The sequence below is a fragment of the Larus michahellis genome, chromosome 1 (genome assembly GCF_964199755.1).
Source record: "Larus michahellis chromosome 1, bLarMic1.1, whole genome shotgun sequence".
Taxonomy (NCBI): Eukaryota; Metazoa; Chordata; class Aves; order Charadriiformes; family Laridae; genus Larus; species Larus michahellis.
The window spans coordinates 93,881,854-93,893,792 of NC_133896.1; the positions used below are offsets into that span (position 1 = coordinate 93,881,854).

At 46.6% G+C, this 11,939-nt stretch overlaps 1 protein-coding gene across 1 annotated transcript; it reads right to left on the reverse strand.

The window, feature by feature from the left end:
- Positions 1 to 724: 724 nt before the first annotated feature.
- On the reverse strand, positions 725 to 3,327 carry NDUFB4 (NADH:ubiquinone oxidoreductase subunit B4). Its single transcript, XM_074593711.1, has 3 exons — positions 2,987 to 3,327; positions 2,557 to 2,703; positions 725 to 882 (listed from the first exon to the last, which is right to left on the reverse strand). The coding sequence occupies exons 1-3, from the start codon at positions 3,185 to 3,187 to the stop codon at positions 823 to 825; spliced, it is 408 nt and encodes a 135-aa protein (XP_074449812.1). The 5' UTR covers positions 3,188 to 3,327; the 3' UTR covers positions 725 to 822.
- Between the last annotated feature and the right edge of the window lie 8,612 nt (positions 3,328 to 11,939).

Here is an 11,939-nt window from a genome sequence, read left to right on the forward strand (position 1 = left end):
TTGACCTGGGCAGAAAAGACTTGGGTTCTTATAAAAATAAGCAGAAAAGACATCTTTGCAGGTACAAAGTTCAGTTATGCTTTGTGGGTTGGTTTTTTTTAATCACAGCCCATTTGCAGGGGTGAAATGGAATTCTCCTATACTGTAAGGGAATCAGTGTCAAAAATAAAAATCCTTTCTTTTTACTTCTTGTCTCCCGCTCACAGGAATCGCAGAATTAGTGGAAATGCGTGTTACACATAGCATGACAATGTTAAGCCCACTATTTCCAAGTCTGGTACAGTAATTTTACCGAAAAGTTTATTACAGTAAACAAATGCATGGTTTAGGCTTGTATTTTATTAGGGAAAACAAAAATTAACTCAACTTATTGAGAGCAGTCAGGCAGGCTCCTAAAGTTATTAAAAATGTATTGCAGAACTTGCCTATTATCCCATTAGTGCAAACTACATAGTCAAACTGACGCCAGGAAGAAATACCTAGTAGGCAAGTAGCACTTCTTTGGGAAACTGCTTTGGGATTGCTCAACTTTTTAGCCTGCTACTAATTTTAAACTTCAGCCTGTGCTGCTCTGACAGCAGCAACTTCCACAGTTTAAAAGGAGCCTCTGCATGTAGACCAAAGGAGTACCCTAGCTGAGTTCCGGACACCTTCTCTGTATCTATCTGCATTAAAGATCCTGTATTTCTGCATTTTCCATAATTGTTAAAGATGCAAGACAACCAACGAGCAATTAAGATTTATTCTTATGAAGGAGAAATGTCAGCACACAATACATCTTATTTTATTTATATCCCATGAACAGCACTGCAATTCCAGGACTTAAAATACACTGAACGGTCGCTTGTATTTACCTTCTTGGATAAGCTTCTCTTTACGATCCTGTGGAAGAAAGAGAACATTCATCATTATCCTATTAGAGAAGAAATCTCCATCAGCCTGGGATAAGAGAAAAGCAGTTCTAGTATCTCAGCACAGCCTATAGGAAGATAGCACCATATGATCTTAAGGGTCTTTTCCAACCTAAATGATTCTATAAGCACAAACTCTGGTAACAGCCATTGTTTAATTAAAAAGCAAAAAAAAGAACACGGCATTCCAGCCAGGGAAGACATGCTCAGATTGACCTCTCTGCACATCTATCCACTCCCACAGGCCAGCAGACACCAATTCCTGTGATGTATTTTTTACCAAACTAGTTGCATCAGTTAATTTATACATTTAGTTTCTACCTCCTCCTTCTTGCTGAATAATCCAGTTTAGAGATCTAATTATAGAGAAACTTCTTAGTAAAACTTGCCTAAACGTGCCTGCGTTCACTTTCAGCCCATTTGTATCTCACTCTGCAGTCATGTACCTTTCTGACAGGTATTGTTACAGTACACAGACACTGCAGATTTTGCACAGATTCCTTCTGCTGGGTAAAACCAGAAGACTTGCTTAAGACTCGGCAATTTATCTTTTGCTTTCCCAGACACACCACAAACACTCCTCAGAGAAAAGAGTATAATAGTTATTGTGCTTTCTATACTAACAGAAAACAAAAGACAAATCGCCAATCAGTAAGGGAACTGGAATAATGGAAAACAAATTGTCCTGAAGACTACATTAAAGACTTCAGCTTAAATATTGCCAGGCAAGTATGTCTATATTTCACTCACACAGGTTTATTTTTAAGCACTCACACACTAAGCCACACTTGGTGGCTAAGCTCAAGTGCGGCTTTGTGTACAAAACCAAACCAGCATGACAAAAATACTGCAGAGATTTATATCAACATGCTCAGCATGTTTCCTAAACCTGTTTTTTTAATTTTCCTAGTAAACAGCATTCCCTACAAATATGCTATTGATTTTAACTGATGTTTGTGCTTCCTGGTCTATGACTTAATCTAAAAATGCTACTTCTGTGTGAAAGAGGGAAGTAAGAGTGTTTTACAATAGCCACAAATGCACTGGTAAAAACAGTCGCTGTCTGCCAGTCGCCTAGCACTTTCTTATGTATGTATACAGATGAGTATTTTCAGAATAGTCTACCATTGCTCAGATTCTGACGTCCACATTTCAGGACTCAGAACAGAAGCAAGATAAACCTTCCAAAACCTTAAAAATCCATGTGAGAGCAGGCACTGTAATCAGTGTAAGTACTCCTCACCACTTGCTTCATGAGATTAGAGAAATGGTTAAGCAATTTGCAGAGACCTCACTAGGTCTGTCAGCCATAAACTCTCTATTTATTTATTTTAGAATGCACAGTTACTGTGTGTCAACAGCCCTTATAATTAATTTACAGTCAGTGCTACAGAGCGCTTTATTATAGCAAAATATCCTGATCAGGGAAACTGTGACTGGCCATACCCAAGGGTACAAGGGCTCTCAGCGCAGCAGGACTTTGCAATCAGTTCCGACGCTTTGAGCTAGCAGGCTCGCTATCAGTCTCCCTTTCCTCATTACTTTAATGGTATTAATAATTCTTAGGTGCAAGAGAATTCCACCAATTAAGTCTCCAAGCAGATCAGTGGCGTCCACCGACATTCAGTGTCGTCAATGGACTTACCCTGTCAGCTTTGAAGACAGCAGCCCAGAAGAGGATAGGGCCTATCGCAAAAACGGCTCCTAGAAAGGACGTCTTGGGCGTCGGGCGGAAAGTAGGGTAGACGTTCTGCGACCTAGCATAGGCCCAGCGGATCAAGGCAGGATCTTCCTGGGGTTGGAAAGAAAGCCACCGTGAGGGCCCAGGGACCTTGCAGCGGACACCCGACTGGGGGCAGCCCCCTTTACCCCCCGCGGCGGGGCAGTGGCCTAGAAAGCCCCCGGTTGCCTCCGGGACCAGGCCGGGACGGGTGACAAGGTCATGAGGACGGTATCACCCTGCCCGCCCAGCCCCAGGCCCAGCCCCAGGCCCCGCTCCGGCACGCTGGGCGAGGCGCCCCGTTCCCGCGGCCCGCCCCCCCCCCCAACCGCCCGCGGCCCCCTTCCCCACTCACGATGATGGCGGGTGGGTTGGGGTTGTTGAGCTGCAGCTGGTACTGCCGCTTCAACCGGGCGCGGATAGCCAAGCGCTCGGCCTCGGCGCGGCGCTTCTCCGGCGACAAGTCGTAGGTCTCGGGGTCGAGCTCGGCCGGCAGCGAGACGAAGCGGTTGGGCCGGTAGGCCTGGGCGGCGGTGGGAGGCGGGCCCGCCGCCATCTTGGAGGCTCCTGGAAGCGCAGGCGCCGGGGGGAAGGGGGGGGTAGGGGGGGGGACGATGCCGGTCTGGCGCCGCCGCAGGAGCCCCGCTCCCCGTCGGGAGCGCCCCCTGTCGGCTGGCGGCGGCACCGTCCGTCCGTCCGTTCGTCCGTCCGCCACCCCGCGGTGGGTTGGGGGGTGTGCGTGTCTGAGGCCTAGCGGGGGCGATGGTCGCGTCCAGGGAAGGTTCGTCCCTTGTCGGCCACAGTCCCAGCAGGTTAAATGGCCTGTCACCTCCCCGCCCCCCTTTTTATTTCTTAAAAGGAGCTCGCGGGCGTCACAGAGGTGTCATGGAATCGCTCGGGGGTGTCATAGCATCATAGAATGGTTTGGGTTGGAAGGGACCTTAAAGATCACCCAGTTCCAGCCCCCCTGCCATGGGCAGGGACACCTCCCGCTAGACCAGGCTGCTCAAAGCCCCATCCAGCCTGGCCTTGAACACTTCCAGGGATGGGGCATCCACAGCTTCTCTGGGCAACCTGTTCCAGTGCCCCACCACCCTCACAGGAAAGAATTTCTTCCTGATACCTAATCTAAATCTCCCGCTGTTGGATTTGTTGGGTACACAGGGGATAACGGTGGCAGGGCAGCCATTGCTGCGCTGTCTCTCTTCCGCAGCCCTGTGGCTACGCACATTTAAACAGAATATCCAAAATTACGCATTGTATTGCAGGCGAACGGGGAGTTGCAAAATCCCACTGTCTGTGACTTTCGGCGTCAAATCATCTCTTTGATTCCTTAACCAAGGCCAGGCTGCTTAGATAAGCCGCCAGATAACCTTCAGGATTATGGTGTGGTGACTCACCGCCCTGATAAACTTTATTGACAGCTTCACAAATCGCCCTCCGCTCATTAACATACTAAGGCAAAGAAAGCGAGCTCTGGCCTGGAGGTTTTGACTTCAGGAAGTTTCTGTCTGGTCAGTATTAAGGGCTTTGTTCTCCAGAGATGTAAAAAAAATATATGCAAGCTGTCTTTCTGGAAACAAACGTGCCAGGAAACAAGTTTTCTGCTGTTTTTTCTTCTTTGGTATACAAAGCAATGACAGCAGTTATGCTGATGGGAACTGAGTAAGTTGATGGCTGTGTATATATAGTTATGGACTCATTTACACCAGGGTAGCTCTACAGACTCAGGTAATGTTAGGTGAGGGATTACAGTTTGCTCCTAAGCACACACAAAATAATATTGCTGACTTTATTTAAGACGCTGTGCTTTGGCACCACAACAACAGAGCAGAAGCTCTGCCTCACATCTTATGATTTCACTCTTCTTTTACCTAAGCGCTTGGAAAATAGATCATCTCCCTTTTTGTTTGAGCAGCTAATTGAGAGCTGGGGCTTTGTGATTTGATTCCAAGCAGGACGAAATAGGAGTCGATATTCCTGCAGTTTGTGTGCCTTGAGCACACCAGCACAGCAGGAGGTGCTTTTCCCTCTCTTGGGTACAAGCCTGCAGTCCTCTCAGAAACTCTCTCCTGGTGTTTCTCCAGCTTTTCCACCCTTATTTTCTGCACAAACATGCAGCTGCAAATCCAAGTGGAAACTTCAGCTGCTTCATTCGCAGTCAGCTCCCAAGGAAGTCCCATACCCTGTTGCTTTCTTTCCCATGGCTTCCAGCTTGTGATAGTGTCTCCTGTTGCATGGAACAATTTACTCCCTTTACTTTCCCCTTTCATGACCGTCAGATGGAGTGAGCTCTGTGACCGTCTCCAGCTCCAGGATTGTCTCTCTCCATAACCGGCACGTGGAGAACTCCTTTAGCTGCATGGTAGATATACCAGCAGCACTGCCATGTGGCAGTCCTGTGGAACTTTCATCTCTGAGGGTTCCCAAGCACTCAGCAGCCCTTGTTCCCCTGCCCGTGCATGGCCTTATTCTTTAAAAGCTGTTCCTCCCTGCTCTGTCTTATTTCTTAATCAATGACACATGCAGCCTTGAAACAGCGAGATTTCTGGCAGGAACAGGCGTGCGGGTTGGATTACTGGGAAGGGATAGCTGCTCAGTGGGAAATGGGTGTTTTTCCCCTCTTTGCTGCATCACAGAGTGGCACAGAAAACTACCCATCTTGTGGATCTCCCAAAGGACTTTGAAACAGCCAGATGGTTTCCCCCCTCCGTTGTCTGGCTCCTGAGGTCTGTCTGTAATGGCGCGGGACAGTTCCTGTGGGCAGGAGCAAAGATGGTCTTGTGGTGAAGTCACTTGGCAAAAGCAGCGGGTTCAGCTCCTGGCCTTGTTGCAGACTTTTTGTGATCTTATCTGGGCAGGTCCAAGCTGTGCCTTCTCCCTCTCCCCGGAGCTCACAGCTGCGAGTGTGCATGCTTGGCATGCAAACAGTGCTGAAATTAATTCTACTGGGAGAAAAACAGAAGGTGCAAAGCTACATTTCCATTAACAACATAATGTACTGTATTAGAAAATGGAGCAACCAGGCGCTATGCTGAAAACACCTTTGCATTCCATCCCTGATCACTAACTCATCCTCCCTCCCAAAGGATCAAGTTCCCCACAGGGAGTCTTTCCTGAGAGATGTCAGTTGTTTCATGGGGTAAGAAAATAACTAAATCCTTTCCAGAGATGTGTATTTGCTGACACTCAAGCCTGTGCATTGCAATTTGTTGTTTTCACTCCTCCAGAGGTGATTTTGTGCATCTTCTTCATATCATAACAGCTATGTCTCTAACTTTGAAACAGCATCCTTCAGCAAAAGCCCGAGACAAATGTCTAACCCTTGCATAAAACAATGCAGGACAAAGACAGAAATACTGCAGTTGAAGCACTTGACAGAAATCAGTGACTGTTTTTTTCCTGCTGACAGGAACTGCTGCGCACAGTGAGAAATGCTGCAGTGACAAACTGGACTCCTGTGCAGACCTCCTGCGTCATCCACTCCTCCTGGGCCACCCTATGGCAGACTCCTAACACAGCCTGGCTCCTGACTGCAAACCACCTTTGAAACACAGTATTTTGCAAGAATGAATGAGACCCTTCTTGTCCCTGTTTTTGCCGGCCAGATCATGAAGCTTGTTTGACTCTCCTCCTGACTGCTAGTGTTGACCTAAGACAAGCAGCAGGAATATAAAGCAGGCACTTGTGAGAGTGGGGACACTCTCAGTAGGGCGACACAGGCTTGAACTAGAATGTACCGGTAATAAAACCACATCCTTGTAGGCTCAAATGCCAAGACTTAAAAGGTAAGACCCCAAGTGTTTTTCTTCTTTTTAATCAGGACTGATAATTACTAAATGTTTGAGGTTGGGAGTATTGAATCAAATTGACAATTCTCATATGAAAATGCCTTTGAAGTTTACATCATCTGTTTTCTTTGTGATCATCAGGAACCAAAACAGAGAGAATTAGCCAAGAAAATTAGTACTTGTCCAGAAGCCTGTGGTGGGTTTACCTTGACTGGCTGCCAGACACCCACCCAGCCGCTCTCTCACTCTCCCGCTTCAATAGAACTGTGGGAGAAAATGAGATAGAAAAGCTCATGGGTTGAGATAGATACAATTATTAAGAAAAGCAAAAGCTGTGCACAGAAGGAAAGCAAAAAGAGGAATTTACTCACCGCTTCCCATCGGCAGGCAGATGTCCAGCCACATCCTGGGAAGCAGGGCCTCAGTACATGTAGCAATTGCTTGGGAAGGCAAACGATATAACCGCAAATGCCCGCCCCATCCTCCCCCTTTCCCTCAGTTTTTATTGCTGAGCATGACGTCATATGGTATGGGATATCCCTTTGGTCAGCTATGTCCCCTCCCAAACTCTTGCCCATGTCTAGCCTACAGACCTTTGAGGTTGGTGGTGGAGCATTGGAGAGAAAGCCTTGATGCTGTGCAACCAGTGCTCAGCAATAGCCAAAACACTGGTGTGTTACCCATGCTGTTTTAGCCATAGATGCAAGGCCCAGCACCATACAGGCTGCTGTGAAGAAAGTTAACTCCATCCCAGCTAGACCCACTACAAGGCCATCTTGAATACTGTCCTACACACAGGATAATTTCTGAGAGCGTTTTCCTCCAAGTCAGAAGTCTGAAATCAGCCACGTTTCTATGTCAGACTCTTTGGTTGAAGCTGCAAATAACTTCCAGCTTGAATTTAAAGCAGACCACGATACAGACCTTTGGTTTAGACCTGTGTGATTTTGTTGGTGACTTTTCAGTCATGCTTCAAAATATACACAGACTGAATTTGTTAGACTGTAGACACAAAGTCACATCTTTTCAGAGTGGCCAGGCTAAGTGACTCTGTGCTTCAAGTGAATGAAAGGAGCATTAACCTAAATCACTGACCCATCTACCTATATCCAAGGTGATTGTGCACAAGGCTTTCAGAAGAGACAGGTTAAATGTGCTGTCATCTCCAAAAGTAGTTGTGTCTGTCAAACTCGTGCTGACCGCTTGCCGTTGCCCTGTTTGCATCAGTTTGCAGGCTGCGTCAACATGTTGCTGGGCTCTGTTTTGAATTCTCATTGACCTTTTGCAAAGAAGGCAAGGTGGAAAACAGTGCAGAAGCCGACAAGATCACTCATAACACAAGAAGGTTCCCGAACAGAAGTCCCTTCCTTCTAATTCCCACCTGTTATGGGCAAGAGGGGTCTTTTGGCTCCTGTTCCCATTCCATACAAGTGAATGAATACTGATGTGTGTGCTGCCAACCTTCTTCTGAGGGAAATAGATATCAGACATCCATCTGCATTGATAAATCCATGGTAAAAAAAAATAGTGGATACAGAAGGGGAGCAGGGTAAAAGATATTGGGACACAGCATATTTTATCTAGGCTCCAGGACAAGTGTGTCTAATTTTAGTGCATAGCTATGCTAATAAATTGTCCAGATAAATGAAATTAATTCTGTGTTAAGAACTGAAGTCCCCAGTATATTTATCTTACAGTTGTTTAAAGGAAAAACTGGCATGCAAAGGAAGGAGTTAACATGGTTTGGGGAATTATGAATAGTTCAATCGTTATTACAGCCAACAGGCCACCCATAAATGTGTATCAAATGTTGAGCTCAGCAGGAGTTAGTTACAAAACTAGAACACTTAATGAGTCATAAAGTGCCAGGAATAATGAGAGACGGCATTAAACAAACCATTTCTGCCTCTCCTGGGCTTGTCCAGAGACAGTGACAAGAAGCCCTCTGCTGTTTCAGCTTTTCCTGCTGAAATAGAATTTTTGACTCACACTGAATTATAGCTGTGGCCAAGCTGCCCGAGCAGCTTGGTGCCGCCTGGGAGGCTCCATTGGGAGAAGGAGAAGCTGGCACTGAGCATCTCTTCTCCACTCCTTTGCAGGGCATTGATTGTAGCATTTCGTAATATAATCTTCTTAGCTCTCCCTCTGCTTCCAGCTCCTTGTGGGAGAGGCTATTAATAGTCATGTAACATCAAAGAGTGGGAAAGGAAGAGTTCTTAGAATAAAGTATGGTGGCAATTTAAAAGCTGAATATCTGAGGATAAGTACTGTTATTGTCTAAGGGTTAGAAGTGCTTAACCAGCCAAGGGGTAACATTATTCCTAGGCTTCCCCTTGTGATGGCTGTCACCAGCAAGCTGTCACTGCCCTGACCAGCCTCCTCTGGACCTTTCATCACCCGCAGGCCCAGGAGCAGCACTGAAGCTTGGTACCTTGACCTTAGCTCTTGCCTGAGCTATCTCAAGTGTGTGTTGCATCCAGCCTTGGACTGCAGTGACTCGAGTTCCCAGCTTGACCTCAGACCTTCCTTGTCACTTTGGCCTTGCCTGGACATCCCTGGACTGTGGCTGATCGTAGTTATTGCCACTGGACCTGCCCTGATCATGTTGTTTGGCTCACAGCTCACCTTCCCCCATGGAGCAGCCCAGTCTTGCAGTCCCTGGACTGCACTGTGACTCATGGAGCAGTGTTCAACCTCATGACTGTAGGGAGCGTATGTAACACCAAGGGTGGACTCATAGTGATGCCAGTGAAAATTCAAAAAGTGGCTGCAGTAAGAGTCAGTGAGTGGAAACTCCAAGTGTTGCAGGAAATATCTCACGCAGGGTAAGGGGAGGCATCTTTTCTGGTTTGTTGCTCCTGACACAGATCACCGCCAGCAGCTGATGTTTCTTTTTTCCCCATTTCTCCCCAGGTGTTTTGCTTTGTCCATGAAAGAAAGGATACATCTTCCTTGTTCAGTCTGAGTATCAGAAAAGTAGTGATTCTCACTGTGAATGCTGTCTGCATCTCTCTGACATGATGGAGGAAGCTCTGGATGGTGAGTCCTCCTACCCTGAGACATGTCTGAGAGGCTGTGAGCCATCCTGTGCAGATCATGTGTTTCCCGTGGGCTGTGGAAAGAGTCTAGTTTAGCCCAGATATTTCCCAGACCGAGGAGTATCCAATGTGTGTCAGAATGCCAAATGTTACACAGCCTTTATTGTACCTGGAGGATGCTTCTGTAAGTTCTCCCCAGACCCATGGGGGAAACCCTGGACTTGCTGACAGCAAGGAAGAGCCCTATGAAAAGTGGCTCTGGCCCACAAAGTTTTCAGATTTCCTGCAACGCTTTACTTGAAGTTACTTCATGGGTTTAGCTGGATTTCCTTTCACAAACAAAATCAGAGTGTGAGGAAAAGGCTACTGTGCAAAGATCCATCCAAGAGAGGCCAGTGAGACTTTAATCCCCAACAGATATGGCCACCCCTGCTGCTCAAGACAGAAATACAGTGCCCCAAGGGCTGGTTTAGTGTCAGGGACTTTGCGTGTCCTGGTGGGGTCCACTCATGAACATGGTCTTGGAGGAAGCCTCGCTTTGTGGGATCATCCAGTCTGAAACTTCTCCATGGCCCAAAATTCATTTTTAACTGGAAAAGGAACAGGACTTTATAGACAATAACTCTTTAAGAAGTCACAAATTTCTCCTTTGTACAGGAAAACATTCAAGCTCTGTGTGGGGAAAAAACCAGCCTGGAATCTGTGATAGGTCAGCCTTGAAGGAGAGGCAGCTCCATTGTACATCTACGTAGAAAAAGATACTAATTTTATTTTGCTTTATATTTTTTGGAAGTCTGGAGCTTAAATTTTAAAGCAAGTCTTTGGAAACATACTGTGAAGCAGACCATCAATATGAATAAAATATGTTAGCAGGGACATGATGAATTTAGTGTGACTGTTTGGCAATCTCTGTATCGCAGTTGGGAAGTCCTTAGTTGTGGCAATGCAGAGTGGGGGTTTTTTTGCTCAAGTAAAAGACAGAATACAAATGAGGCTGTTGCTGCAGAATGCCAGCTAGTGGGAAAGAGACACAGTGTCCAGCCTGGGTATTTCAATGTTCAAAAAAAATAAAATGATGGTAATACAAAAAACTTAAACTTCTGACCTATAAAGATAGAATGCAGAGCAGTGCTTTCCTTGGGCTCTTGTTATCATTGTATAAATCAGGAACATTAACTAAACAAGAAATATCCCTTAGCATTGCAGAACCCTGTATCCATCAGGTTTCATCTGGCTTGTTGGTGAGAATGGGTAAGGCAGCTGCCAAAGTTAAAAATTGCCTCCTAAATTAATGTCTCCATACTTGTCTAGGTAACCTCTTAGCAGAGAGGTTTGCTCTTTGGATAAAGCACTTCTGTTTACAGTGGCATGCCCCCATCATCCAGCCAGTGTAATTGTGATTTGCAACCCCTAAGGGAAAGATTTCTACCTCTGGGGGGACCCTTGCAGGGTCCTTTAGACACAGTGCTTTCCCCTCTCTCCTACTTGCCCCTCACTTCATCCCCGTACGTGCTTCTGTTTCCCCTCTACTCACCTGCAGATGTTTTTTTTCTACTCAGTCCTCTCCTCACACTCCAACCACTGTTGTGGGGCTCTGAAAATACTCTGACTTCCTCTGCCTCCTTCACTTGCTGCTCAGTCTTCTCTGGCTGCATCTGGCTGTATTCTTCTCTGGCTGTATCTCACTCACTTTCTTCCAAGCGTCTTCACAAGAAGCTCCAGTCATGGTAGCAACCACTTGCAAAATGCTTAGCAGATAGTAATTGCCAGCCTTGTGGTACTGTGCTCTCAGTTTCCTCTCATCAGCTCTGTGTCAAGCAACCTATACGCGACACATTTGGAGCAGGGGCATTCACGTTCTTCCTACTTTGCTTTCATTTACTTTAGAGTCTTCCTGTGGCCTGAAGCCAAGGGAATGCAAGCCGCCACCATGCTGCTTGCTGGTTTTCTCAGCACATGAGGGCAGATCGAACTCAGTTTCTGCAACTAGCCTTTTAGTTTTGCAGGCCAGTGACACGGTGAAGGCTATGGAGAAGGACCCGTCCATCTCTGTACAAATGCCTTGCATGGTTAATTCTTCCTTTCTTCGTGTGTCGTTGTACCACCAGGAGCGAGTTTGTCTTTGCTCAGGCACAGGCGTGGTATCCCCACCTTCTGTTGCTGCGTTGGTCTTGCTGCAAGCTGCTTCAGGGATGCAGCTCCCTCTTGCTCGTGGCACAGGCCACCAGTCCCTGCAGTGACCAGAGCTGCCCACAGCGCATGGTCACAAACTGAATGAGTCCAAGGGAAATGTCAAAGCCTAGTGTTGTTATGTCTATATCAGCCTTTCACAGGTGGCTGGGATGCCTCTTCTGTTCGACCCACTAATATGGAGGTTGCATTTCTCTGTAATTTCCCTGGGGACGGAACACATCCCATCAGCTGAAGGAACAAGGGCAGTGACTCACTGCTCAACCTGCCTAATTCTTTCCATGATAGT

Bases quoted from the DNA above. Each gene is read 5' to 3' on its own strand.
- NDUFB4 (XM_074593711.1), bottom strand. From the start codon at position 3,187: ATGGCGGCGGGCCCGCCTCCCACCGCCGCCCAGGCCTACCGGCCCAAC. The intron at 2,704-2,986 runs GTGAGTGGGGAA...TTCCAACCCCAG, and splicing joins CCAACCCACCCGCCATCATC to GAAGATCCTGCCTTGATCCG. The intron at 883-2,556 runs GTAAGTCCATTG...TTTCTTCCACAG, and splicing joins CTGTCTTCAAAGCTGACAGG to GATCGTAAAGAGAAGCTTAT.